At 45.1% G+C, this 26189-nt stretch overlaps 1 protein-coding gene and 1 pseudogene across 3 annotated transcripts; one reads left to right on the top strand and one right to left on the bottom strand.

Annotated features, from left to right (window-relative positions):
- The first annotated feature begins 1253 nt into the window (after nt 1-1253).
- On the top strand, nt 1254-26189 carry Timmdc1 (translocase of inner mitochondrial membrane domain containing 1). Of its 3 annotated transcripts, NM_024273.2 has the most exons (7): nt 1369-1691; nt 5500-5665; nt 13225-13313; nt 15126-15193; nt 18542-18620; nt 21360-21470; nt 24949-26189. In NM_024273.2, the coding sequence occupies exons 1-7, from the start codon at nt 1498-1500 to the stop codon at nt 25097-25099; spliced, it is 858 nt and encodes a 285-aa protein (NP_077235.2). In that variant the 5' UTR covers nt 1369-1497; the 3' UTR covers nt 25100-26189. The 3 variants fall into 3 exon arrangements, with proteins under 3 accessions (XP_006522776.1, XP_030105189.1, NP_077235.2); XM_006522713.4 differs by lacking the exons at nt 18542-18620; nt 21360-21470; nt 24949-26189 and adding an exon at nt 18187-18332 and having other exon boundaries at nt 1254-1691; XM_030249329.1 differs by lacking the exons at nt 13225-13313; nt 15126-15193; nt 18542-18620; nt 21360-21470; nt 24949-26189 and adding an exon at nt 7069-7374 and having other exon boundaries at nt 1254-1691.
- Nucleotides 9538-11514, bottom strand: Gm15953 (predicted gene 15953; annotated as a pseudogene).

Here is a 26189-nt window from a genome sequence, read left to right as displayed (position 1 = left end):
GATTCTAGAAAGTTCAAGTGCAAAGGATCATTTCCGGGACCTCAAATGTGTCAAAGAAATGCACTCAGCTCTTCTCACAGCTAAGCTAGACAGTCAACACATTCATTTTGTTGGGCTTTCAGGCCCTGGGACCCTAATCCCAGTGACCACCTCTGAAAAATAGACCAAGCAGGCATCAAGCTAGAGCTAGGAATTGGGGTCTGAATAATTCACTCAACATTTAATTACTTCAGGCAAGTGGATCACTGAGATGGAGGCCTGCCTGGTCTTCAGAGCTAATTATGTGACAGCCAGGGCTACACAAGAGAAACCCTATCTTGGACCCTCCTTCCCTCCAAAGAAGATAATTACTTAACATCTACTTCATGGTATAGACTGATTGGTGATTCCTAAGTCCAAATCCAGAGATGAAAGCACAGCTTCAGTCCTCTTGATAGAGATCAGCAAATAGGCAATTATACCACTGCAGTAAATGCTAATGGGGGCTTCATTCACGGCACTTTCCTGAACCTCATCTGTAGAGATGTCCCACAGTCAACTCCCAAATCCTATTACTATATCCTCATGAAAGTTTGTAATCAATCACTTATTTAGGTACTCCGTGGAAGTGACTGTAGAGCACCACCAAGCTGTATATTCATTGTGGTACTTTAACTAGAAAAGAAAAATAGTAGGTGAAAGGGTTTGCAAAGACTATGAGATTTGTGGTAACGACCAATAACTAAATTACACAAAATGATTGGGAATATTTTTACCTTGGTAAACAAGTTTTTTGGTTTTGTCTTGTGTTGAAAGAAACAGGAAATAATAGTTTCAGTTATTAAATGATAATTCTAGATCTTTTGCCTTCTCGGAGCAGTAAGCATACGGATACTTGTAGTGGAGCCCACGTTATGGGGAAAAAAATGCCCACAGCTGATATTTCAAAAATAGTTTTTAAATCTTGGACCTTTTCGGGTGCGCCCTAAGGTTAGACTCTGCTCCGCCCAGGAAGCTCCTCCGGCCCGCCAGGGCGTGGCCTAGAAGCGCATCGCCTACCTCTTTCCCCACTGCGCTTGCAGTGATTAAAGTACTGTCCCCTTCTGCGTGGCCTTCTGCATCTTACATGAGCCATCTCACTTAAGCCCCTGAGCACTTCAAGCTGAGCAGGTCCAGAAGACCAGAGTTACGGGGCGCAAACGCCAAAGGACATCACTGAGATGAAACGAAACGGCCGCCAACTCACTTCCGGGGCTCGACTGATCCCTAACCCTGCGCTACCGAAAGAGCTCTCAGTTCCAGTTTCTACGTCCCGAGCCCCGCCCTCACCCCGCCTTTGCGCGACTAGGGGCGGGGCTTCCGGTCTCCTTTCCGAGAGCTTCCGGAAGTGAGCCGGCTGGGGACCGGATGTGAGGTTCAGTGTCCCCCAACGTGCCGCTAGTGGGCTGTACAGGTCACCCTCTCCCACGGTGCCCGCCGACCCTGGGGTGTCTGTCTCTCTGCGGGTAGGAGGGCGCCATGGGCGCGCCGCCGCCCGCTCCCCGCAGCCGCCTTTGCGGAGCCTGGGGTCCTTTCCCCCGAGTCTTTGCTGCCGGTGCGGTGGCTGCGGATTCCCCAGGCTTTGTGGAGGATCGGGAGCAGCGTTCAGGTGTCTCAGACCCCGGTTCCCTGGAATCCGGATGGGACCGCCTCCGGCAGCTGTTTGCCAAAGAGTAAAAATGTCTCGGGTGTGTGGGGAGGGATGCTCGGGGGACGGCCGCAGCCCGGGCGAGCTCCAGCGCGCGGTCCCTGCGACGCTGAAAGTTCTCTCTGCCCGGATAGTGTCCGACCTGGTTGACATGCAGCCTTCTGAGTCGGATTCACTCAGAGTCACACTCTTAAGACAGTATCGTTCTCGTGAAACCAGTACCCTAACTTTACATATTAGAAAAATTGGATTCATTCGATTATTGTCATGTAGTATCACTGGGAACTATATTGTGAAGTCTACACTAATATTGTTTTTTCGTATTTCGTTTGATTTTTCTTTGTCAGTAATGGCTTTATATACTCCAGAAGCTGGAAGGACAGAGAGAATTGTTAATTTATCATTATTATTTTGCACAAGAAAAAAAAAAAAAACAGTGACAACTGTTCTCCTCCTCCTCCTCTCCGCACCTTCCAGCAGCTCTGCCCCCTTGTTCCCACCTCCATTGTTAAGAACTACTTGTATGTGGGGGTCGGTATTTGGGTATGGGCAGTAGAGTGCACATGCCCTCAGCCAGAGGTGTCAGATTCTCCTGGATCTGGAGTTACCTGGAGTCACAGTTACAGGGGTTCTAAGAACTGAACCCGGATCCTTTGTAAAACTAGTACACGATCTTAGCTGCCAAGCCATCCCTCTAGTCCCCCAACTCTCCTTTTTGAGACAAGAGTTTTGCTGTGCTTGTAGACCAAGCTGGCCTGAAACTCAAAGCTACAATCCATTCTCAACCTCCCAGATTTTGGGATTACAGCCGGGTCTTCTGGGATTCTGGGCCGAGCCTCTCTTTTTTTTTTTTTTTTTTTTCCCTGATGGGGGTTGGTCATCTGCCACAGATGTTACACGCCCAGCTCCATCTCCCTTTGCAGAAGATACTAAAATAAACTATGTGAGGAGTAAATGATTAATCCTGCATTACTTTCACCTGATATTTATTTAACGTTATTCATTTATTAATCAATGGTGAAAGTATCTCTTTTCATGAAGTAGTTTACCATACTACACTGTTATCAAGTGATTATAAATAAATTTGGACAAGGGAGCTGGCAGACTTGTATTTAATAATTCTATTAGTTTCAGCATCTCTTTTTAAAAATTATTTTTATTTTATGTGTATGAGTGTCTTGCCTGTGTGTATGTCTGTGTGCATGTCTGTGTGCCTTCCTGATAACCATGAGAGCTACCTCGTGGGAATGGAATCCAAGCCCTAATGCTGGTAACTGCTGAGCCATTGCTCTGCCCCCATCATCTTTGTTTTAAGAAATAATGTGTTAGTTTTTCTCAGAGGTCCTCCCAAAAGTTTGTATATTTTTGAAAGCTTTTTATTTTGGTTTTTCAAGACAGGGTTTCTCTATGAGTTTCATGGCTATCCTGGAACTCACTCTGTAGACCAAGCTGGCCTCGAACTCAGAAATCTACCTGCCTCTGCCTCGCAAGTGCTGGGATTAAAGGCATGTGCCACCACTGCCAGGCTTTTGAAAGATTTTTGTGTAGTGTGTAAGAGAAAAAATATATATGTGCATAACCGTACTACCATGACTCACAGAAGATGGTCATTTTTATCAGTATTTTAAGCCGTAGAGTACTGGAACGAAAAGAAACAGGGAAAATAATCTAACGCAATTTTTATGCTTTTGTCTATGAAAGGGACAACCAAGGTTCTGAGAGGTTGATCTGGTTGCATACTATTTAGCAGATTGCAGGTTACAGTCCCACTGTTTCTGAGTTGAGACAATCCTGTTACTGGGCCCCATTATCTTTGGCTGCTTTTGTGACAGTTTTTATATTTCGTTTTCTTTCTTAGAGGAGCTTCCTTGTGGGGTCTCAGACAGCCCATGTCAGTCTCAGATGCCTGTGCAGCTGAGGATGACCCTGCATCCCTTCCAAGCCCTGCAGATCACGGGAGGGTGTGGTCAAGCTCGGCTTGGGCTCTTAACAGCAGTACCTTTAGGAAAATCCTACTCACTGAGCTGTTTGCAGGACCAAAGAGGCAAAGCGCAGAGACCTCCTAGCTTGTTAAACTTCCTCCTTAAACATTTTTTACCTAAGTCCTACTGTAGATCAGTTTTTAATTTAGATTTTAAAAATTCTGTTCAATGTAAAATACATAAACTATAAAGTATGCCCATTTTCCTATTAATGTAAAAGTAAGAGTTTGTTTTCTAAAGGGTTTTAAGTTTCTTGTCCACGAAGGAAGAGTGTAGTGATTGTGAACACTTTCAGAAGAAAGCTAGTAATCTAAACAGTGGTCCACTTAGGAGTGTCACTGTAGGAGTGCAGTATTGTTTAGCTATTTCAAGAGGCCATCCTGGGGCTGGAGAGGTGGCTCAGCCATTAAAGGCTAGGCTCGCAACCAAAAATATAATAGTGCATCCTGCAAACTCTTTAAAAGTTCTAGTTTTTATGTATTTGAGAGGCATGATTTGAATTAAACAGTTCCTCCTCACTTTAGATTGTCCCACGCTGCCTACTACATAGTCCGTTTTCCCAGCAGCCTGTAATGCGAGCACTTGGGAGGTGGAGGCGAGAGGATCAGGAGTTCCTGGTCAATGTGAGACGCTTTCTCAATAAAGAATCTGCTCTCACTGGGTTCCTCCAGGGCTCAGGGATTTTCCTGCCTAGCCTCTTAACCTTTGTGACTATAAGCTGGGGCCATTGTGAGGACTTTCAGTGCTTTTTGTAGTGATAGTCTGAGTATATCCTACAACCAATGTTTAGACTTTAACTTCTTTTTTTAAAAAAATGAGATTTATTTGTTCATTTTTTTCTTCATGTTTTTGAATGTTTGCCTGTATGTATGTGTATATATATATATATGCTCACTGTGTAGGTGCTTTGTACCCAGGAGGTCAGCCGAGTCGGATCCCCTGAAATTGGAGCTATAGACATGAACCTTTGTGTGGGTGATGGGAACTGAGTCTGGGTCTTCTACAAATGCCCTGAACCATTGAATGAGTCATCTCTCCAGCCTCTGGATGAGTCATCTCTCCAGCCTCTGGGTTTTGACATCTTTAGAATCCACATTTCAGGTGTTTAAAATCCATGCTTTAAATATTGCTCTTAAAAATCTCATGAGTTCAAGCTGGGTAGCCTTTAATCCCAGCATTTAGGAGACAGTGGCAGGAGGATCTCTGTGAGTTTGGGTCCTGGCCCTAGAGCCTGGTCTACAGAGAGTTTTCCAGGATAGCCAGAGCTACAGAGAGAAACCCTGTCAAAAACAACAACAACAAACAAATAAGCAAACAAAAATTTCATGAGTTTATGTGGTCTATATTAGCTTAGAATTTAAAAATGGAAATAATTAGTCTCTATACCCAGCTTAAAAGTTTTTTATTTCTAAGATTGTATAGTATATTTAGAAAAATAGAGCTGTGTTTTATTAATGGGTCTTCATAAATGAGCATATTTGTTGTGAGCAGTATCCTGGAAGTTCCCCTTTGTGCCCTTCTTCCCAAGGCTGTTTCTTATGCTAGTTTCTAATGGCATAGATTGCTTTTGCTTCAGACAGAGGTATTGCTGTCTACTTTTGTTTTTGGAGCAGGGTTTCATTGTGCAGCACAGGATGGCTTTAGACTCGTGCTTCGCCTACCCCAGCCTCCTGAGTGCTGTAGTTACCGCTGTCCACCAAACTTGTGTTGCTCTTCTATAACTGCATTAATTCACAAAAGGATTTAATCAGTTCCACTCATAGCAAAAAATAAGGTTGTAAGCATCTGAAATAATCCAAAACACAGTTTTTCATATAATGTCCTAACAACATTTTCTTTTTGGTGTTTTAGTGAACAACAGAGATTCTCAAAGGAAATTGACTATATCTACAGGGCAGCAGTTTCAGCAGGCATCATTGGCTGGGCATATGGAGGAATACCTGCTTTTATTTATGCTAAAAAACGCTACATTGAACAGAGCCAAGCGGAGATTTATCATAACCGATTTGATGCTGTGGTGAGTATTAATGGCCTAATCCCTACGGACAATCAATTTATTCTCTTTACATCTGTTTCTGTTAGGTCTTGGGTTGGGAGGATTTTGGAATGTCAAGGTGGAGAAATCGGATCTCTTCTTACTAACAGCGGAAGTACTAATGCTAAGTACCTAGGTGAATTTCCTAATTCTTCAGTTTACCTGTTTAAAAGAAGGATGGTTTTTGGTTTCGCATCTGATGGTAGATTACATACTGAATTTGCCTCGTGCCTCTGAAGGATCCTTTAGTCTGAAACAGTTTCTGTCAGTCTTGCCCTTGGGCAGTTGTACACACACACATGCACGCACAAATGCAGGAACTCACACACACAGAGAATTGTGAGAAGTGGGGAAAAAAGGTGTAGACGTGTTTTTGGCAGTAGTACCTAGGGTTGGTGTCTCAGCACCTCCCTTCAGAGGCACATCTGTTTGTTCTCTGATGTGTTGTATGAACTTTTAGTTCCTAGGTTAAAATAAAATCTCCAGGTTCTTATAATAATATAAATCCCTGCTTTCTTTCTTTGAGGAAATGAGTACTTTATAGATTCTTGTACTGTCCCAGTTCTATTTACCCTGTGCTTTTAGAATTCAACTCTAAAGTTGTTTTTATTGCTGTGATTGTCAAATAGCCTTTTGCTAATTCTAGCATAATTTTTTTTACATTCATTGGTTAGTGTTGTGCTAAGTAGTAGTAGTCACCCAATTCTATTCCATTTTACTCATCCATTTAATTGACTAATTACTTGGTTAATAATGAGTTGTTCTGAGAAATGTGCTCGGTAGTTTTGTTATTGTGTGAGTTTCAGAATGTCTTGCATAAACTAGGGTAGCCACAGGGTCATTAGTCCTCTTCTGGGAACACATATTTGATGTGGCCTGCTCATGACCAGTGTGTTGGTCTGAAGTATGTGATTCCTATTTATAATTTTTTTCTATCTGTACGTACTCAGAATGTCTCATTTATTCAGTACTTATATTCCATCATTGTCTTTTCTTCTGATACTCCCATTGTCTTGTATTTGGGACACGTGGGTCCTCTATTATTTTTTACTTTTTTAAAGATTGATTTATTTATTATATGTAAGTACACTGTAGCTATCTTCAGAAACCCCAGAAGAAGGCGTCAGACCTCATTACAGATGGTTGTGAGCCATCATGTGGTTGCTGGGAATTGGACTGCTGAGCCATCTCTCCAGCCCCACGTAGGTCCTTTTTAAGTAGTTTCTCTGCCCCTGAGATGCTTCTTGTTTGATTGTTTTATTTTCTTTTGTTTAAAGAAGAATCTTGCTTTGTAGTCTAGTCTGGCTTTCAGCTCATAGTAATTCTGGCTGGCACAGCTTTTACTCTAATTCCAAGGAACTTTTTCCGTTTCTATTTTTGTTTAGGACAAGGTCTCTTTCTGTATTCCTGGCTGTTGTGGAACTTGTGACCAGGCTGGACTCATACTCACAGGGATCTTCCTGCCTTTGCCTCCCCAGGACTGTGTTTGAAGGTGGAACCAAGATTGCTTTTAGGGAAAGCAAGCCATGGCTCATCAGTGTGTTCTGTGCTCCAGGGTGTGACTGCTTTCAGACTGTGGGTGCACACAGTGGAAAGCTGTGTCCTGTGTGTGCTGTGCTCTCTATGTGCTTTGCTTTCTACACCTGTTGCTGTCCCTACCTATTTATTAAAAGCTATGAGTTCAGACATAACCAATTTTAGTATTTAATATTTAGTTTTTACTTTGTGTGTGTGTGTGTTTATACTGTGTATATATAGGTACCTACAGAGGCCATCAAATACCGTGGAGCTAAAGTTATAGGGAGTTGTGAGCTGCCCTCCATGGATGCTAAGGACCAGACTCAGGTCCTCTGCAAGAGCAGCAAGTGCTCTCTGCTGCTGAGCCTCTCTGGCTCCCCTGTCCACTATACTAGAAGTTTTGACTTGCCCAAGATCATAAGGAGTTAGGATCTTCACATGGGTTTTCTCATAATCCTAACAAATACAAACTGTACCTCATGATATACTTGATACAGCAGACCTGCGGTTTGATGGGCTCCTAGATGAAAATGTGCTGTGGAGATAGACAGCACCCCTTTCAGTTATGAAGTTATCCCTTACTACCCTAATGACAGTGGTGGCAAACTTCCCCGCTGAAGCTCTAGTTAGAACTAAAGCACTTTCCCGAAGAGAATATTGTTAAATGTAAATGGGGGAATACATTAACTTTTATTATTATTATTATTATTTATTATTATTAGTGTGTGAGTGTGTGTATGTCTGTGCATGTTCGTAAGTTTGTAAAATTCAGAGGACAGTGTTGGGAGTCACCTCTTGTTTCTACCAGTGCTCTGTGTACTCTGGGCTAACTGGCCCTCAATTTCTAGGTGAGTCTCCTGTTTCTGTAACTCATGTCACTTTAGGAGTGCTACAGTTAGGTTTCAGGCCACTGAATCCAGCTTTTCAAACCTGTGTGGTCAGGCTTTAATGTCTAGCTTCTTTTCATTTTTTAAAAGATCTATTTGTTATTATATGTAAGTATACTGTAACTATCTTCAGACATGCCAGAAGAAGACATTAGATCTCACTATGGATGGTTGTGAGCCACCATGTGGTTGCTGGGATTTGAACTCAGAACCTTTGGAAGAGCAGTCAGTGCTCTTAACCACTGAGCCATCTCTTCAGCCCCAGTGGCTAGCTTCTTTACTGGTTAAGCCATTAGCTTATTTTTGCATAAAGGGCTCTCAGTAAATCTTTTTCTTCCCCCTCCACCCCACATCTATATTACTTCAATCCTTGCCTTTAAATAAGCATTTCTTTAGCATTTGGTGTTTTCTTTTCTTTTCACCAGTTTCTCTTGAGTGTAACAGGCACTGCTATTGCTGGTTTAATAACTGTCATTATAGTTACTATTTAATTGACAGACTGCTTAGTTGAAAATAACACTGTTCATTGCTGGGTTTTGTTTTTGTTTTTGTTTTTTTGTTTTTTTTTTTTATATCTGCAGAAAAAAATTTATTGAGATCCAAAATCTGAACCAAAAAAAAAATATGGAACTTTAGAAAACATCCACACAGAATTTTATTTTATTGCAATATGTTAACAATCTAACAAGGAACACCTCCCCCCACCACCACCACACACACACACAGAAAAAACACAACCCTTAGAACTGTGCTGTCTAGTCTGCCTGTAGTAAATGGTTCAGTTTCCATGAGAAACACCTGCACACTTTGGTAAAGTTACAAAAGAAACAAAAACCAACCAAGGAAAACATCTTCCTCAGTACAGGCTGTAACTACAAAAGAAAGTCATTGAGGAAACCATTTATCTTGCTTTAAAAAATAAAAATTAAAATAAAAAAAAAACCATAATACAGAAACCCTCAGAATTCTCAGTTGCTGAGTTAAAAACGAGATGGAACTGATAACACATCTCAGCCTTCCATGACACCCAGCCAGTGCACTCTCTGAAAACCAGGCTTCCACGGTGGGCATCCAGTGCTCAGTGGTGAGGAGTGAAGAAGTGGCCAGCCCAAGCCACATGCAGCTTCAGCCTAGCTGCTCCCCTGGCCTGAGGCCACAGCCAACTCCCTCTGCAATCGTGTCAGTGAATGGCGCGGGCCAGGGCATCTATGAAGGTCTGAGGGGCGGCTGCAGGGGCCACCCCTGGAATGAAGCACACGGATAGCTGCCAGGAAGACAAAGATGGCTGCAGATGGTTTCTAGGCAGCTGGTGTGAGGAGAACTCCTACCAGCATGACATGAGGCCTGGTATGAAACTCAGTGGATTCTAAACTCATCTCAAAAAGAAGAAAAAAAATTAAGAAAGAGAAAACATTTTTTTTCCTTCTCTTGGACAGTAAATTACAGGCTTTGTTATAGAAGGGGAGTGTGGGGGAGGAAAAACAGAAGTCTAACTGGTAGCCAGAACATGGGATTCCTATAGGTGCCTGGTTAACTGGTGACCAGATCAGAAGAGTTGCCGGGGACAGACATGGAAGGACAACACCTTCAAGCTAAACACACTATGAACTTGGAACCATGAGCCCTCTGCCTTCATCTTGGCATCACCAGCCGCTGCCATAGCCAGGGAAGAGCTTGTTGAGAACGGTCTGCAAGGGCTGGTTCACCCGGGCTGGGGAGCTGTGGTCCAGCTCGTAGCGACAGGCTGCGCAGCTGAACACTTGGGCCGGAAGGACCTGTCCAGACAGTTCTTACAAAGGTTGCTGACACGGTGATGACTGGCCGGAACACCAGCTCCTGGCAGCAGATGCACTGGAAAGCTTCTCTCACCTTGCTCAGGAGATCTGGGACCCAACCTAAAATGAACTTAGCACATCATCCCACAGCTTGGCGTTGCCCTTCTCCTCTTTGATGAGGTTGGCCTGCTGCACTGGTAGTGTGTATGGCTCCAGCTTGCTCTTCTTAGAGACACGGGGGCTGGGGGTGGTTGAGCCTGTGGACTGCCGATTGCTTTTGCCTATTTTGGAAGATGAGGGTCCCTGCTCCAAGGCCTTGGCCGGGTGCTTCCTGTTCTCCTTGTTAGCCAAGGTCTCCAAGTAGCCTTCAGGGTACTGCATAGTGAGCCCCAGGGCCTGAGTGCGGTCCTTGCCTTCCCGGGTCCAGGGCTCGGGCTCTGTGTTATCTCAACGAAGGCGATGGCACCATAGGAGGAATCTTAGCCTCCTCCTTGCTTTCCTTCAGCTTCTCCCCTGCTTGTACCACCTCGCTGGAGTCAGTTCGGCAGCTGGGGCAGTGCCATTCCAGCTCAGGAGGGACACAGGTAAGCTGTGGCTTCAGGCAGTACAGGTGGGAGGCCATGTCACACTCATCACACAACACCTGTTTCTCGGGAGCCTCACACCCACCACACACGTGGCACTTGCGACATGGTTTGTTTTCATTATCCTTGCAGTGCCGGCAGGATGGGCCGATCTTCCCTGTGTTCCGGAGGGCAGGAGGAGGTTGTGAGGAGCTATCGATCAAGGGGCTCCTCTTGTTAGGGAGCTCAATCTTCAAGACTTCATCCACAAATACGATCCAACAGTTGTTGAGCGAGAATCATTCAAGAGTGTGATGTTGCCGTATAGCTCACGTGCCATCCTGGTTTGGCGCTTCCTACAGATCTCAACATCATACCATTAGCCACGTTTCCTGGGGTAGTCCACTTTGTAGGTGACCATGACCACCCGACACACCTCCAGGTTCTCCCACGGGATCACAGTGCGAGCTCGAGCATGAACATTCTTGGCTTTGACAACGTCCTCTCCATGCTCTGGATAGTTTACATGATGTCATCCTCCGAGGTCGTAATGGCACTGGAGCTACAGGGCTCTTCCTCAGATAGGGCTCTCTTCTGTACCTGGACCACCTGGGCCTCAAACCATGCACCGATGATATTGCCACGCACGTCCACATACTCAATTAACCTTGTACAGCCCCAGGTCCGTGTCCTCCCCCACAGTCTTGTCATCAGCTTCAGCTGCCCCTTCACCATGCGTGGACGACTTGTCTGATTCACTGTGACCCACACCATAGCCAGAGTCTGAGCTCCGACTCCTGTTCTTTTGTACTGTGAGGCAGTGCCAGACTGACGCATAAGCAGCTGGATTGCGCACATCATAATCGAAGTGTGTGGCCGTCCTCCATCTGTTTGCCCTGTAAAAGTCTCTCTGCAGTTGGGGTTCCATGCGAAACAGTTCCTCAATCATTTTCCTCAGCTCCTGCACCTTGGTCAACCTGGACAGAGAGTTCACAGTGTGGGTCTCCTTCCCATCTGTAGTTCGTACCTGGATCCACATGATGCCGATGGACTGAACCTCACCCACAGCTGGCTGCCCTGACTCCACCCCACCCCACTCCCTCCACACACTTTTTTTTATTTTCAAAGACAGTCTTACTATGTAGCTCTGGCTGTCTTGGAACTCACTATGTAGATCAAGCTGACCTTGAATGCAGAGATCCACCTGCCTCTGCCCCTCAAGTGCTAGGATCATAGGTGTGTGCCTCTATACCTACTAAAACTAGCGCCCCCCCCCCCCCCCCCGCTTTTTAAAGATTTTCTTTCTTTTGGGTGTGAGGGTTACAGTGAAATTTGCCTGCATGTATGTGTCTGTATCAAGGCATGCCTGCTGTCTGCAGAAGTCTTTCATGGAACTAGAGTGATGGATTGTTTTGAGCCACTATGTGTTATTGTAAAGTTCTCTGGGAGAACAGCAGGTGTTCTTTTTTGGTTTTTTTTTTCTGTTTGTTTTTCGAGACAGGGTTTCTCTGTATAGTCCTGGCTGTCCTAGAACTCACTCTGTAGACCAAGCTGGCCTCGAACTCAGAAATTCGCCTGCCTCTGCCTCCCACCATGCCCGGCACAGCAGGTGTTCTTAATTGCTGAGCCGTCTCTCCAACCCCAACAGTGAGCTTCATTGATGGTACTTGAGAGCAGGTCTGCTTAAACCCCTCTACTTCTAGGGCCCCGGAATGGAAACTAAGAGGAGATGCACAGTGCCCTGGGGGCTGAGCTAGGACCCAGCAACTGAGGGTCTTTTCTCTAGTGTTCTTGCTGGAACAGGTGGTCCAAGGCTTCCTACTTTTTGGTTTTTCAAGACAGGGTTTCTCTGTGTAGCCCTGGCTGTCCTGGAACTCACTTTGTAGACCAGGCTGGCCTCAAACTCAGAAATCTGCCCTTCTCTGCCTCCCGAGTGCTGGGATTAAAGGCACGTGCCACCACGCCCTAGCCAGGCTTCCTACTTTTTGAAGTTTGGGTGGACCATGAGATTCACCACTCTGCTGCCTAGCCAAATTGGTTGTCATATCAGAAAATGAGCTTGACAAAGTGGTCATTGAGGGCGGTGATGTCAGCATCAATGGTGGAAGAGTGGGTATCACTGTGAAAGATATTGGGATCACCTGGTATTTGGTATAGCTCTGTGTGCATTTAGGGTAGCTCTGATATTTATTTCACTACCTTCTTGATGCCATTCTACTTGGCAGCTTTCTTCAAGCAGCAGGTTAGGTTCAGCATGGACTTATTGAGGGCAGGAAGCTCTAGTAGATGCAGTCATCCCCATAGCCATTATGCTACAGCTTCCCAAAGTGGGGGGTCATGCAGGGAATAAACTGAGTTCTTAAGTGATGCTCAAGTTGTCATGGATGACCTTGGGCCAGGGGTGGAGTAGGGTACGCAAAGCAGTCAGTTGTGTAAGAGATATTTATGATCTTGAGTGAGTTGTCACACTTTTTGTGGTTCACATCTTGATCTGCAGACAGAAGCAGACTGTACTGTGTCCCACACTAGGTGTAGCTTGAGCATGTTAAGACTTCAAAGCCTGCCTCCACAGTGACAAACTTCTTCCAACAAGGCCACACCTACCCCAACAAGGCCACACCTCCTAACAGTGCCACTCCTTATGGCCACAATTCACACACTTGGGTCTGTGGGAGCCATTCACACACCACAGTGTACCTGAGTAATTTGCTGCTGACATTTCGCTATTGAAGTTTTAGAATAAGGAAAATGTCCAGGTTATCTTGAAACCTCACAGCATTTTAACAAATTGTTTTCAGCAAAGTGCACACCGTGCTGCCACAAGGGGCTTCATCCGGTATGGCTGGCGCTGGAGTTGGAGAACTGCAGTTTTCGTGACCATATTTAAGTAAGTTCTCAGTTGGACAAGACGGTCTTTGTCCTGTTTTGGTGGCGGGTGGAGGTGGGGGAGGTGTCTTGCTGTATCACAGACTGACCTAGAACTCAGTGTAGTCTATGCTGACCTCAGACTGCCTTAGCCTTCCGTGTCCTGGGATTGCAGATGAGTGCCACCGTGCCCGTGTTCTTTGAGGAGTGCATCCTTGGAGCAAGAGGTCTTAAGAAACTGAACACTCACATGAGAATATTCAAAATGCCTTTCCTTTTAAGTGCATGCCTGCATGCGCTGTGTCTGCACACGCCTGCACCATACTGTTCATGCGGCAGTCCAGGACCAACTTACAGTCCTCTCCTTCCACCGTGCAATTACTGGGGAATCGAACTTCGGTTGGGCTTGGCAGCAGGTGCCTTTATCCAGAGTCATGTCACTGGCCCCATAATGCCTTTCTCTTAATAACTTGTATGCATATAATATATAATAATGTTATAATAATATGTACATAATAATATATAAAATAATATACAGACAGAGCTCTACAACTCAGGGTCAAAATCAGGTATAGGGATTTTTTTTTCCATTTTTTTGAGCTGAGTAACGTGCCATGTATCTTAGGCTGAACTTAAATTCACTATGCCCCCAGTCTAGCCTCAAACTTGAAATCTTCTTGCCTTACTCTCCCAAGTCCTGGGGTTACAGTGTGCCACCGTGCCCAAGATTGAATTAGCATCTTGAAGAAAGAAAATTGTGAGCCCTTCTTTATAAGTTGCTGTTTTGAATGAATAATTTGTCCTGGAAATTTTATTGTTGTTACATTCTTCAATAGGTTTACCTAAAAACTCATAGGCATATTAGTCTAGAACATGCTGAAGGGGCCTAGACATGGGCTAGAGATTGAAATCATGGGACTGTTGTTTCTGGTTGTTTTTTGTTTGTTTGTTTGTTTGTTTCCGTTTTTGTTTTTAACATTTTTATTATTTTTTTAAATTTATTTTTATTTTATGCATATTGGTATTCTGCCTACTGTATCCTATGTGTGACTGTGTCAGATTTCCTGGAACTGGAGTTATAGACAATTGTGAGCTGCTGTGTGGGTGCTGGGAATTGAACCTGGGTCCTTTGAAGATCAACCAGTGCTCTTAACCACTGAGCCGTCTCTCTAGCCCCATTTTTGTTTTTTTCAAAGACAGTCTCATGTAGCCTAGTTTGGCTTTGAGCTTGACCTGTAGGTGAGTCTGAGTTTGAATTTCTGGTCCTCTTGCCTCTAAATCAAATGCTTGGATTAGAGGTGTGAGCTACCATGCCTAGTCTGATGTGATGTGGGGTTTGAACCCAGACTTTCATGATAAGGAAGCACTCTACCAACTGAGATACCTTCTTACTTCCTTTTTTTAAAAAAAGATGTGTTTATTTATTATATGTAAGTACACTGTAGCTGTCATCAGACACTCCAGAAGAGGGCATCGGATCTCATTACGGATGGTTGCTGGGATTTGAACTCAGGTCCTCTTTTTTATTTTTTTATTTTTTGGTTTTCGAGACAGAGTTTCTCTGTGTAGCCCTGGCTGTCCAGGAACTCACTTTGTAGACCAGGCTGGCCTCGAACTCAGAAATCCACCTGCCTCTGCCTCCCGAGTGCTGGGATTAAAGGCGTGTGCCACCACGCTCGGCTTGCATGCAGTGTTCTTAACAACTGAGCCATCTCTCCGGGCCTTACCTTCTTACTTCTAATAGGATATTTTGAAACTCATTTCAGTGACAGTAGCAGCCAGGAGATGAATGGCGTGTTCTTTGAGTGAAATGGTTTTCCCTCTTCTTCCCCAGCACAGTGAACACTGGACTAACTGTGTATCGAAATAAAGACGCCATGAGCCATTTTGCCATTGCAGGAGGTAAGGCAGTTTTATTCTCGTTCACATTTTAATTTCAAGTATGTTTAGAACATATAGGATTTATGAATCTGAACTGCAGATTTTTTTGATTGGCTTCACACTGTATCTTTCTCAACATTCATACAAAATGTACTTATGAATAGCCTCATATTTGACCCTTGGTGGTTATTAAAACAGACAGATCTTCCGCTTTCATTAAACGTTGCCCATGAGGACGGGCAAAAACAGATCCTGTGACAGAAAGTGACAAGTAGGTGTGACATGGATATGACATGGATGATGTTGGAGGAGACCTTTCAGATCATTTAAGCTGCCACCGGCAGACTGGGAAGGAGCAAACTGGAGGACAGTGGGCTAAACAGGGCGTCAAGAGGGGCTCTTCCCAGGGTTCTGTGGAAGCAGGGAGCTGTCTCAAGCACAAGGCTGGGAAGTAGCTTGAGGTGAGGCTGGGCTGTGAAGTACAAAGATCAGATTTTCCCATGGCAGGAGTTTGGGTTTCTTTCAAGCCCCATTCCTCTAGCAGTGAGAGACCATTTATGGAGCACAGGACTGCTGACATGCCTTTTATCCCGGCACGTGGAGCTCTCTAGAGAGGAGCACAGGAAATGCTGTAGCCAGGAAATTGTTTAAAACAGTTACAGTCAGGGGCTTCTGTCACCGTTAGCTTAAGGATTTGGTGATGTTTGGGGCCACAAGTTCAAGGCTAATCTAGGCAGAATCTAAAAACTCTATACCTTTAAAAAAACAAAACAGAACCAGAGAGAGCAATGATAGGGATCTGTGTGTGCTCAGGAAAGACGAGTGTGGGCCCTGAAAGCTGCTCTTCTTGGTTGCTTGTAACTTCTTCTGGGCACAGAAAGTAAAAGCCAGGAAAGATAAAGTAAACTGAAGCTTACATGCGTCGTTTTCTAAGCCACGGACAAATGCGTTGGCTAAAGGTAGACACTTTAGTCACAGCTTACAAGGAATTGTTGACTGACTCTTCCCAGGAAGCAGACATGGAAATCATAAAACTCAGAGCAGACATCAGTGCCCGTGCTCCTCAGGAAAACATATATACTGGATCTAGGCAGGCACTCCTGGAGAAGCAGAGCGTGTGAGGGGTGCGGTTCAGCTCCAGGGCTGTCTGCTTTCAAGCTGGGACTCCCAGCTCACAGCCATAATCCAGCACTTGGAGGATGGACGCAGGAAGATCACAAACTCACACTCTTTCTTGTCTGCATAGAGTTTGGCGCTAGCCTGGCCCACATGAGCCTTTGTCTCAAAAAGATAAAAAGTTCATTTTCAACAGTATTAACAGCAAGACATGGAAAAATGGGGTGTGGGGTGGGGGTTGGAAATTGCTACTGAAGGAAACTATCTCTTGGACAGACGTGACAAAGGATCAAGTAATGTCAAAGTGTAATGGTAATGAGTCTTCACGTACAGATAGATAAAGATAGGAAATTAGACAGTAGTCAAAGTAGCTGGTGTTGCTAATGCAGCGGTGGGAGTTAAGTAACAGTTCACTGCAGGACTAGGGCTAGGACTCAGTGGGCAAAGCACTTGCCATGCAGATGGAAGGGCCCGAGTTCAAATCCTCAGAACCCTGTGGGAGCTAGATACACAGCATAGGTGTCTGTGATTCCAGCGTTCCCACTGGGAGATGGGATGTAGAGACGGGGGGTCCTTGGACAGTTAGGGTGGAAAAACAACAGAGTGACCCTCGTCTTGAGAATGAGGAGCCATATCTGAAGTTGTCCTTTGAACTTTACATACATGCTGTGGTATATATGCACACATGCACATGAACGTGCATCATACACAAACACAAATGTACATTTTTACACTCACAAAAGTATTAAAAATTTGCTAAAGAACTCAACTGTAGATTTAAGCAAGCAGAGGGAAGCATCGTCCAGGCATGGTGTCTTCATAGCTGTAAACTCAGCGACTGGAAGGTAGGGGCAGCAGATGCCTCATGCTTGAGTGCAGTGTGGGCTGGAGAGTAGCAGAATGTGTGGAAAACAGTTTTTGTTTTCTGTTCTTTAAGAAAGGGTTTCTCCATGTAGCCCTGGCTGTCCTGGAACTCACTCTGTAGACCAGGCTGGCCTCGAACTCAGAAATCCATGTGCTTCTGGCTTGGAGCCATCCCAAGTTCTGTACTACCAGCCCAGCTATAAATTTTTTTTTTTAAGGAAGACAGTTGAAACAAGATCAGTATAGAAAAAGTAAATGAATATATAATAGTTAAATAGAAGTATAAACCTCAAACTAAACACCTAAAGTTTTTTACCACCTAAGATGGCATTAGTTGTAAAGAGGAAAGATAGCTGGGATGTATTAGTGCAGTTGGTGGAATGCTCCCGTCCTATGCACTGCTCTCTGGGTTTATTCCTCAGCACCACACACACTCTAGGTGGTGGTGCATGGCTACTGTACACTCAGAAATAAGAAAGTAGAGGGCAGAAGGTCAGAGGTTCAAGGTCATTCTCAGCTCCCTGCTGAGTTTGAAGCCAGCATGGGTTATAAAGCTGTGTCCTAGAATTGGAATTCTGGTGAGAAGAGGTGCACTCTGTGTATTGACCAGCAGGTGGCACTGTATGCTAAATGCTGCCTCTGCAGGTCTGCCTGATGCACAGTTTAGTACCCTAAGCAGTACAGACCAGTGAGGCTAGGAGAAGGCATAGTCTTCTGGGGCAGGTGAAGGGCTTTGTTGTTACTGTTGCTTGTTGTCGATGGTCGGGCACTTGGAAGGCAGAAACAGGCAGAACTCTTGTGAGTTCGAGGCCAGCCTGGTCTAAAGAGCAAGTTGCAGGACAGCCAGATCTATACAGAGATATTTATCTGGTAGGGGAACAGAGATGTGGGGGATGAAAGAGGTGAAAGGTGTGGAGGAAGGTGAAATAAACTGTCAACTTTTAAGAAGAAATGGGAAAGAAAAGACTGGGATTAGTGCCATAGGAGGGACTGAGGGTTCATACTTACAAAATGTTTTCTTTCTGACTGTAAAGCAGGCAGAAAGTTACCTTCATGGCTGTTACTACATCATTCATGCTGGGTTCAGAAAGCTCACTTACAGGTCTGTGTTTTTTGTTTTCTGTTTTTGTTTTTTTTAAACATTTATTATATGTAAGTACACTATAGCTGTCTTCAGACACACCAGAAGAAGGCGTCAGATCTCATTACAGATGGTTGTGAGCCACCATGTGGGTGCTGGGATTTGAACTCAGGACCTTTGGAAGAGTAGTTGGTGCTCTTAACCACTGAGCCATCTCTCCAGCCCGAGGTCTGTGTTCTTACTGTGAGAAAATAGAAGTGCAGCATCTAAAGATGATTTAATATTGTTTTCTTTCCCCTTTTTAATAGCTGTCACAGGAGGTCTTTTCAGAATAAACTTAGGTGTTCGAGGCCTGGTGGCTGGTAGTATAATTGGAGCGTTGTTGGGGTAAGTGTTCACTTGGTTTAGCCTAACTGTCTGTCTACTAAAGAGAATAACTATAAAGAGCAAATTTAGTCCTCCGAGACTTTAAAAGATATATGTCTTATGTCAACAAGGGCTGTGACTATTCAATTCCTTATTGGAGGGGGGAGAGGTTCTGAGAGGATTGAACCCAGGACAGCCAGAGCTACATAGTCATGGGGCTCTCTGTTCAGTTCCATTGCAGCTCTTTCCCATGTGATGAAGTAGACAGGTCATGTGAACATCCCGTCAGTCATCCTGTCCCCAGCTGTCTTTGCTGCAGTGCTTTTGACACTGCCTTGACATCCTTGCGCCTCGGTTTTTGGGAAGGCGCTTACAAAGACAGTCTAGTCCTGCCATCCTCGTGTTTTCCCGTTGACGTTCTTCTGAGTGGGTTACCCTTCCTCTCTGCTTTCCTACCCACCCACCTTCCGACCACTCTGTCAGGGTTGGGAGACACTGTAAATTACGGTTTTCTTTTCTGGAGGGAGGGGACAGAGAGGTTTGAGATGCTCTGTAGGCTAGGCTAGACTTGACCTTGTTATCATCCTTGATTTCCTGAGTGCTAAGATTATAAGCATGATATATCATGCATAGCTAGATTTATGGACTTTACAGGTTTGTTTTTTTTTTTGTTTTTTTTTTTTTTCAAGACAGGGTTTCTCTGTATACCCTTGGCTGTCTTAAAACTTATTCTGTACACCAGGCTGGCCTTAAATTCACAGAGATCTGCCTGCCTCTGCCTCCTGAGTGCTTGAATTAAAGGCATGTGCCACCATGCCCGGCTGATATGTCTCTACCTCCCCAGCACAGGAGTCCCCTGTCTCCACCTCCCCAGTACAGGAGTCCCCTGTCTCCACCTCCCCAGCACAGGAGTCCCCTGTCTCTACCTCTCCAGCACAGGAGTCCCCTGCCTCCACCTCCCCAGCACAGGAGTCCCCTGTCTCCACCTCCCCAGTACAGGAGTCCCCTGTCTCCACCTCCCCAGAACGGGAGCGCAGGCACATGCTGCCACACCTGACTTTTTATATGGATGCTGGGCATCCAAGCTCAAGTCTCCTCTCCAGGCCCTAATGAAGTTGTTTTGTTTTTTGGTTTTGATATTTATTTATTTTTATTTCATATATATATATATATATATATATATATATATATATATATATACATACATATATATATGTATGTATGTATCATTAGGTCCCTTGGAAGCAGTATAAATTAAACCTGGGTCCTCTGCAAGAGCTATAAGTGCTCTTAACTGCTGCCCCTAAATCAGTCTCTTAGGATGGACCTGGTGACATAGCAGCTGTCAGGTATACCAACCAGACTCTAGAGTATGAAGATGTTTAATGACTCTGTCCCTCAAAGCTAGTAGTTTCCTTCTTCCACCAAAGGATTCCCATCCATGTCTTCCTCTCCAGGGCTGGTGCTATATGGATAAACTAGTCCTTGCATTTCCACTCTCTGTCTGTGTGTCTGTGTGTCTTTTTAACTACGTATTGATTGTGAGCTTCCATCATGCTCCCCAGTCTCACTTGTCTCCCCACCCCCTGGTATCCACCCTTGCCCTTGCAGCTTCTTCCTCCCCCAGTAAAAAGCACAAACAAGACAGGAAATACAGCAACACACAGAAAGCACCGTGGAAGCTGTGGTGTGTCACAGTGTCACACAGTACACCCCTCTGCCCACACACCTTCGTTTGCAGATGTTCACTGCAATGAGTCATCGTTCTGGTTTGAGATCTCTGGCTTCTGTGACACCCTCAGTATTGGATTCTCAGGAGGACTCCTCCAGGTTATCCTGTGGTTGTCCTGTGTCATGGAGGTCCTGCAGCTTTGGATCAGTAGGACTGACCTTTACATGTGCCCTAACGGTTCACAGAAGATACAGAAGTTAGGGTGGCCCAACTCAGAATCCTACATCTAGACCAGGGTGCTAGCTGACCTGGTCAGCCCCTGGCTACTTGTCTTCTATCTAAGCCACCCAGTGCTGCCATTGGCAGGAGGCAGGGTCAGCTCTCCCACTCTCATGCCCTCATGTCTCCAGAGCCAGTGCCATTGTGCCCAGTCAAGGTGTGGGGCCCACTCTCCCAAGTGCTGCTCCTTCTCTCATGCTGTAGGAGCTGGTTCACCCACTCCCTCTCCACCAGGATTAGCTCTATTGTGCTGCCCAGGCTAGATGCAGGGTCCACTTTCCCACCAGTGAGAGGCAGGCTCAGCTTTCCCACTCTGTGACCTCTGGGCCAGCTCTCCCAACTACCACAGGAGGTGAGGGGTAAGGGGTGGGAGGGCATCACCCCCTTTCCCACCCCACATCACAGCAGATGAGTGGCAGGGCCTGCTCTCTTATGTTCACACCCACTGGACCAGCTCACCTGCTCCCCCTCCACCAGGGCCGACTCTACTGTGCTTCCCAGGCGAGGTGCAGGACCTGCTCTCCTGAGTGCTGCAGCCAGCGAGGGGCAGGGTCAGCTCACCAGCTCTCATGGCAGAGGACATGATTTAACAAACAAACAAACAAACAAACAAACCATTTCTAGATCTATTGCTGTTTTATACCAGTCAAAGAAACTACAATGATTGTTTTCCTTCATTGTACAACCCAGGAAGAATATTACCTTAAAATTTTCTCTGTACCTGACCGTGCTCTGCTGTAGATGATTAGGGCCCTCCTGTGTTGAGCAAGCTAATGACTTTGTCCTTGAACTTTGTGTTCTGCCCTCAGCGCGCCCATGGGAAGCTTGCTGATGGCCCTGGAGAAGTACTCCGGTGAGACGGTTCAGGAGAGAAGGCAGAAGGAATGGAAGGCCTTGCACGAGCAGAGGCTGGAAGAGTGGTAAGGAGCCTGGAAAGGCACAGCCCAGACAATGGACGGAGGATCTCAGAAGCACTGCTCCGGCCGCGGCAGTTTGCTCTTCCTGAGCTGTCAGTCCATCTAGTCTGTATTGTCTTCTAAGTCTGACCATTAGAGAGCAGGAAAATGAAAGGCACTGATTTTACTTTTTAATCTGACCAGGCTGTTTCTTTAGGTGTGTCTGTCTGTCTTTCCTTTCTTTCTTCCTTTTTTTCTCTTCTCCTCTCCTCCTCTTCCTCCTCCTCCTCTTCCTCCTCCTCTTCCTCCTCCTCCTCTTCTTCTTCTTCTTCTTCTTCTTCTCCTCTCTCTCCCTCCCCCTCCCCCCCCCCCCCCCGTTGTATGTGAGAGAGAGACAGCATCAGGTTTAACTAGATTTCCTACCAGGTCATTGGTAAATGGTTGTTTACAAGAGCAGAAGCATCTTAGAAGAGGCTGTACTACTGAAGCAAGCATCTTCCTCAGTAACCACTAAGACTTTAAAGACTTTCTCAGGGACAGGGGGGACCTCCTGAGCCTCTCTCCCATCCATGAAGGAATTGTGACTGGCCCAACCTTGTGCAAGTGTTGTGCGGGTGTTCACAGCTGCTCTGTGGCCACAAGGTAGTGGCCATGCTGTGCCGGGAAGATGGTTTTCATAACCTAGTTCCTCCAGCTCTGAAAGCCTTTCTGCTCCTCCTTGGGCGGGCAGTGATGTAGACGGGTGCTTCTATTTTTAATCCATCAGGGAGCTGAGGCAAGGTGATCACCATGAGTTCCAGGTTTAGATATCGAGACGTGGTCTCATGGGGAGAAAAAGTGAAACCGTTATCTGCTAAGTGTCCACATTTGAAATTTGTCGTCTTGATCTAGTCCAAGAGCTGAAGTGGATACACTAGTTGTCCATGGATGGATGCCACTGCAAAGCATGACCATGTTTGTTTCTTCTGTGTCATCGGTTCATGGGCTACAGTGCCGTTTTATTTTCAGTGCTAGAGATTTCCTAGGATCTTCTCAAGCACTCCAAAAATGAACTAAATCTCTAGGCACCTTTTAATTTTTGCTTTGAAGCAGCATCTCACCAGGTTGCCCAGTCTGGCCTTTGAAGTCCTGATCCTCTTTGTTGAGCCTCTTGATAGCTGGGATTACAGCCTGTACCAACAAGCCTGATTTAGTGATCTCCATTTCTAGATAGGATGCTGAGAATGATGGCTCAGCGCTGCTGTCTGCACACTCCAGTGAGCGAGCACTCGCGTTCATCACAGTTTAGCTCCTGGGCAGACGTCAGAGACCATGTCTGCTGTCATTGTTGCTGCTTTTCTAATTGACAGATGAGTAGGTTTTTTCAGGATTTTTACTTGAAATTTTTGTGTTTTACACACACACACATATTTGTAATTACAGATATACATTTGTAATTACACTAAGTAGGTCTCTTCCCAAGGACTTAAACGCTACAGGAGAAAAAGCATTATTTGGAACCAATAAAACCTTGAAAACTGAGCTTAAATTTCAGTGTGACTGTAAATTAGGTTTCATTGTTTGAAAGTCTCAGTATTGAGCTCAGCATAGCTTCAGACTCTAAGAGTCCTCCTGCCTCAGCCTCCTGAGTACTGGAGTATTGTATGTGCAACCTCGAGGGCAGGAATTAGCTGGGACCATGGGTACTTTCCTTAACTTTAAGTCCTTCCTTTGTCCAGACTATACTCTGCTTCTCAGCATTCCTTCTGTTCTTCCTCTCTGTGGTAAGAGAACATAGCGAGCATGTGGTTGTCCAGGTCCTAGGATGAAGCATTTAACGTCTAAGCGCTAACATAAAATTTAATATTGTCAACTATTACAACCATAGAAACATCTACTTATTTTTAGTGCCCCAAATGTCATAGAAGCCTTCTCTTTTAAAAACAAAGGATTAAAAAAGGATTGGAAAGGAAAGAATATTAGCTATTTGGTTATGACACAGAATGCTATGAAGGAATGAACATTTGGGGAAATAGGAACAAATGAGAGTTTATCAGTGACGGCAGTAACATGCAGTATAGTAAGGAGGGAGTTCTTCAGCCAAGAAGAACAATGCTAACAATGTAGACGCTAGGGCTGGAGAGATGGCTTAGCGGGTAAGAGCACTGACTGCTCTCCAGAGGTCCTGAGTTCAGTTCCCAGCAACCATCTGTAATGGCATTCAGTGCCCTCTTCTGGTGTGTCTGAAGACAGCTACAGTGTACTCATAAAAATAAATAAGTCTGCAGAAAAAGAAAGAAAGGAAGAAAGGAAGGAAGAAAGAAAGAAAGAAAGAAAGAGAGAGAGAGAGAGAGAGGGAGGGAGGGAGGGAGGGAGGGAGAGAGAGAGAGAGAGAGAGAGAGAGAGAGAGAGAGAGAAAGTCTTCTTTTAAAAAAATGTGGACGTTAGAGAGATGACACCGGCTGCTCTTCCAGACGACCTAGATTCAGTTCCCAGCAGCCACATGGCAGCTTATAACTGTCTGTATTTTGGGGGAATCTGATATCCTCTTTTGACCTCTGCAGGCATCAGACATACATGTGGTGCACAGAAATACATGCATCAAAACACCCATACACATAAAGTAAAATTTAAAAAAAAATTTAGAAGCCAGGCATGGTGGCGCACGCCTTTAATCCCAGCACTTGGGAGGCAGAGGCAGGTGGATTTCTGAGTTCGAGGCCAGCCTGGTCTACAGAGTGAGTTCCAGGACAGCAGGGCTACACAGAGAAACCCTGTCTCGAAAACCAAACAAGCAAACAAACAAACAAAATTTAGATGTATAGTGTAGATGTGTCGTGAATATGTGTATAGTATTTCTAAGAAGAGTTAGTTTAAATGTTTATGTGACTTTTTATATTTGTGCCTCTGCTTAAAAATAATATAGAGAAATGGTTTTTAAAATTGTCCTAGCAGAAACTATAGAAGACTAGACATAGGTGGGGTTGCAGAGTGGTCAAATTGGATTGGGTTGAGATTTAAGTTGTAGGTGGCCTTGATAAACAAAGATACTAAGATTCTATTTAGGAGAAGAACTGATCTGTTAGAAATTTGATTCTACTTTTCATAAATATGTATATGATTCTGCTCTTCCTAAATAAGTATCTGTAGAGTTATCCTATATGACTTCACCTAGATCATTATTGCATGGTCTTCATGAGCCTCAGGTCTGGAGGGCAGGAGGGCAGCCCAGCTTTGATATGTAAGCCTTAGCACAGGCTCATTACTCATGGAAGAGCTGCAGGGCAGTCTCCCAGAATATGGTAGCTGTCCAGTCCGTGTTGGTACTGGACTGGAAATCAGGGTTAGACTGAAAGGGGAGCAGCATAAGAGAGAAGCAAGTCTGTGTTGTGAGTGCGGGAACCATTGCTCATAAGTATCAGAGCAAAGCAGGGAGGGTGTGGCAGACCCTGCCCCTTTGTTCGCAGTCTCTGTACAGACGTGCTACAGCAGCACTTGACGCGTGTCCATCCTTTGATTGTAGGAGAAGCAGTCTGCAAGTCACTGAGCTCCTCCCGATGGAGATTGAAAGTGGCTTGGAGAAGATTCAGCCTGAGGGAGACGCTCAGAGGATTGAGGAGCTGCTAAGCCTCCCTAGGAACCCTTCATCGCCACATCAACAAAGCAAGCACTGAGGACCAGGGGGCTGTGTCTGGGAACGCCAGTGCCAGGCTACTCCGCTACTCCTTGCCAGCCCGCTGACTGATGTGAGGGCTGGAAGCTGTGCTAGCGGTCACTTGTCTCTGATCTTTTTCTTTCTTTCTTTCTTTTTTTTTTTTTTTTTTTTTTTTTTTGGTTTTTCAAGACAGGGTTTCTCTGTGTAGCCCTGGCTGTCCTGGAACTCACTTTGTAGACCAGGCTAGCCTCGAACTCAGAAATCCACCTGCCTCTGCTCCGAGTGCTGGGATTAAAGGCACGCATCACCACATGGCTTCCGATCTTTTTATTACATCCAGAATTAGGCACCCAGTACTCAGGGTGCCACTGACCTGTAAATCCAGAAGCTTGGGAGGCTGAGAAAGGAAGATAGTGTGATGCTAGCCTGAGCTACTTAATGAGAACCTGGTTAAAAAATGTGCACCCACAAAAAAACCCAAACAACAGAACCAAAAAGCAACCCAAATATTCTTATTTATTCCGATCATTGATCCATCTAAATATTTCATATTTCTCTATCATGCTAGATTTTGTACAAGTAAAATTCTTCCCAAAAGATTTAAATTGTGTTGTCTGGATCGCCTAATCATGCCTCAGTCTTTGAAGAGTGTTCTCTTGGAGGACCTGAAGGAACTGGAGGAGGAGCATGTCCGCGAGACCCTCTTCCTCGGGCCCTCAGACAGTGGATAGTGTGAGCCTCTACGTTTAGTTGTTTGGATTTTTTTTTTAAAATAAGAATAAGAGGTGATTCCTTGCCATTTAAACGTGGTTTAACAAACTGGAAGCAGGTGGGTATCAGTAAAGAAGCGATCCAGCTTAGTCTCCGCCCCCACACTGCCAACAAAGCACCTGTGCTGCAGGACACAGAAGATGCGACATGCTGTCCCCACAGTAAGGAGCTGGCTGCCTGAGAGAAGCCGTCCTATAGATTTCAGCTATGGACAGAATGGGAGAAAGTGCAAGACCGAGTCACAGGCAGCACTTTTCTGGCCTTTGGGTGTGTTTTTTCAATTTTACTAACATGCAGTTAATGGTCTGAAAACATTAAATGGAAGATCCCAGGACTAA

The sequence above is a fragment of the Mus musculus genome, chromosome 16 (assembly GCF_000001635.26).
Source record: "Mus musculus strain C57BL/6J chromosome 16, GRCm38.p6 C57BL/6J".
Taxonomy (NCBI): Eukaryota; Metazoa; Chordata; class Mammalia; order Rodentia; family Muridae; genus Mus; species Mus musculus.
Note: the sequence above shows the minus strand (reverse complement) of the source record. Positions and strands in the feature narration are given on the sequence as shown.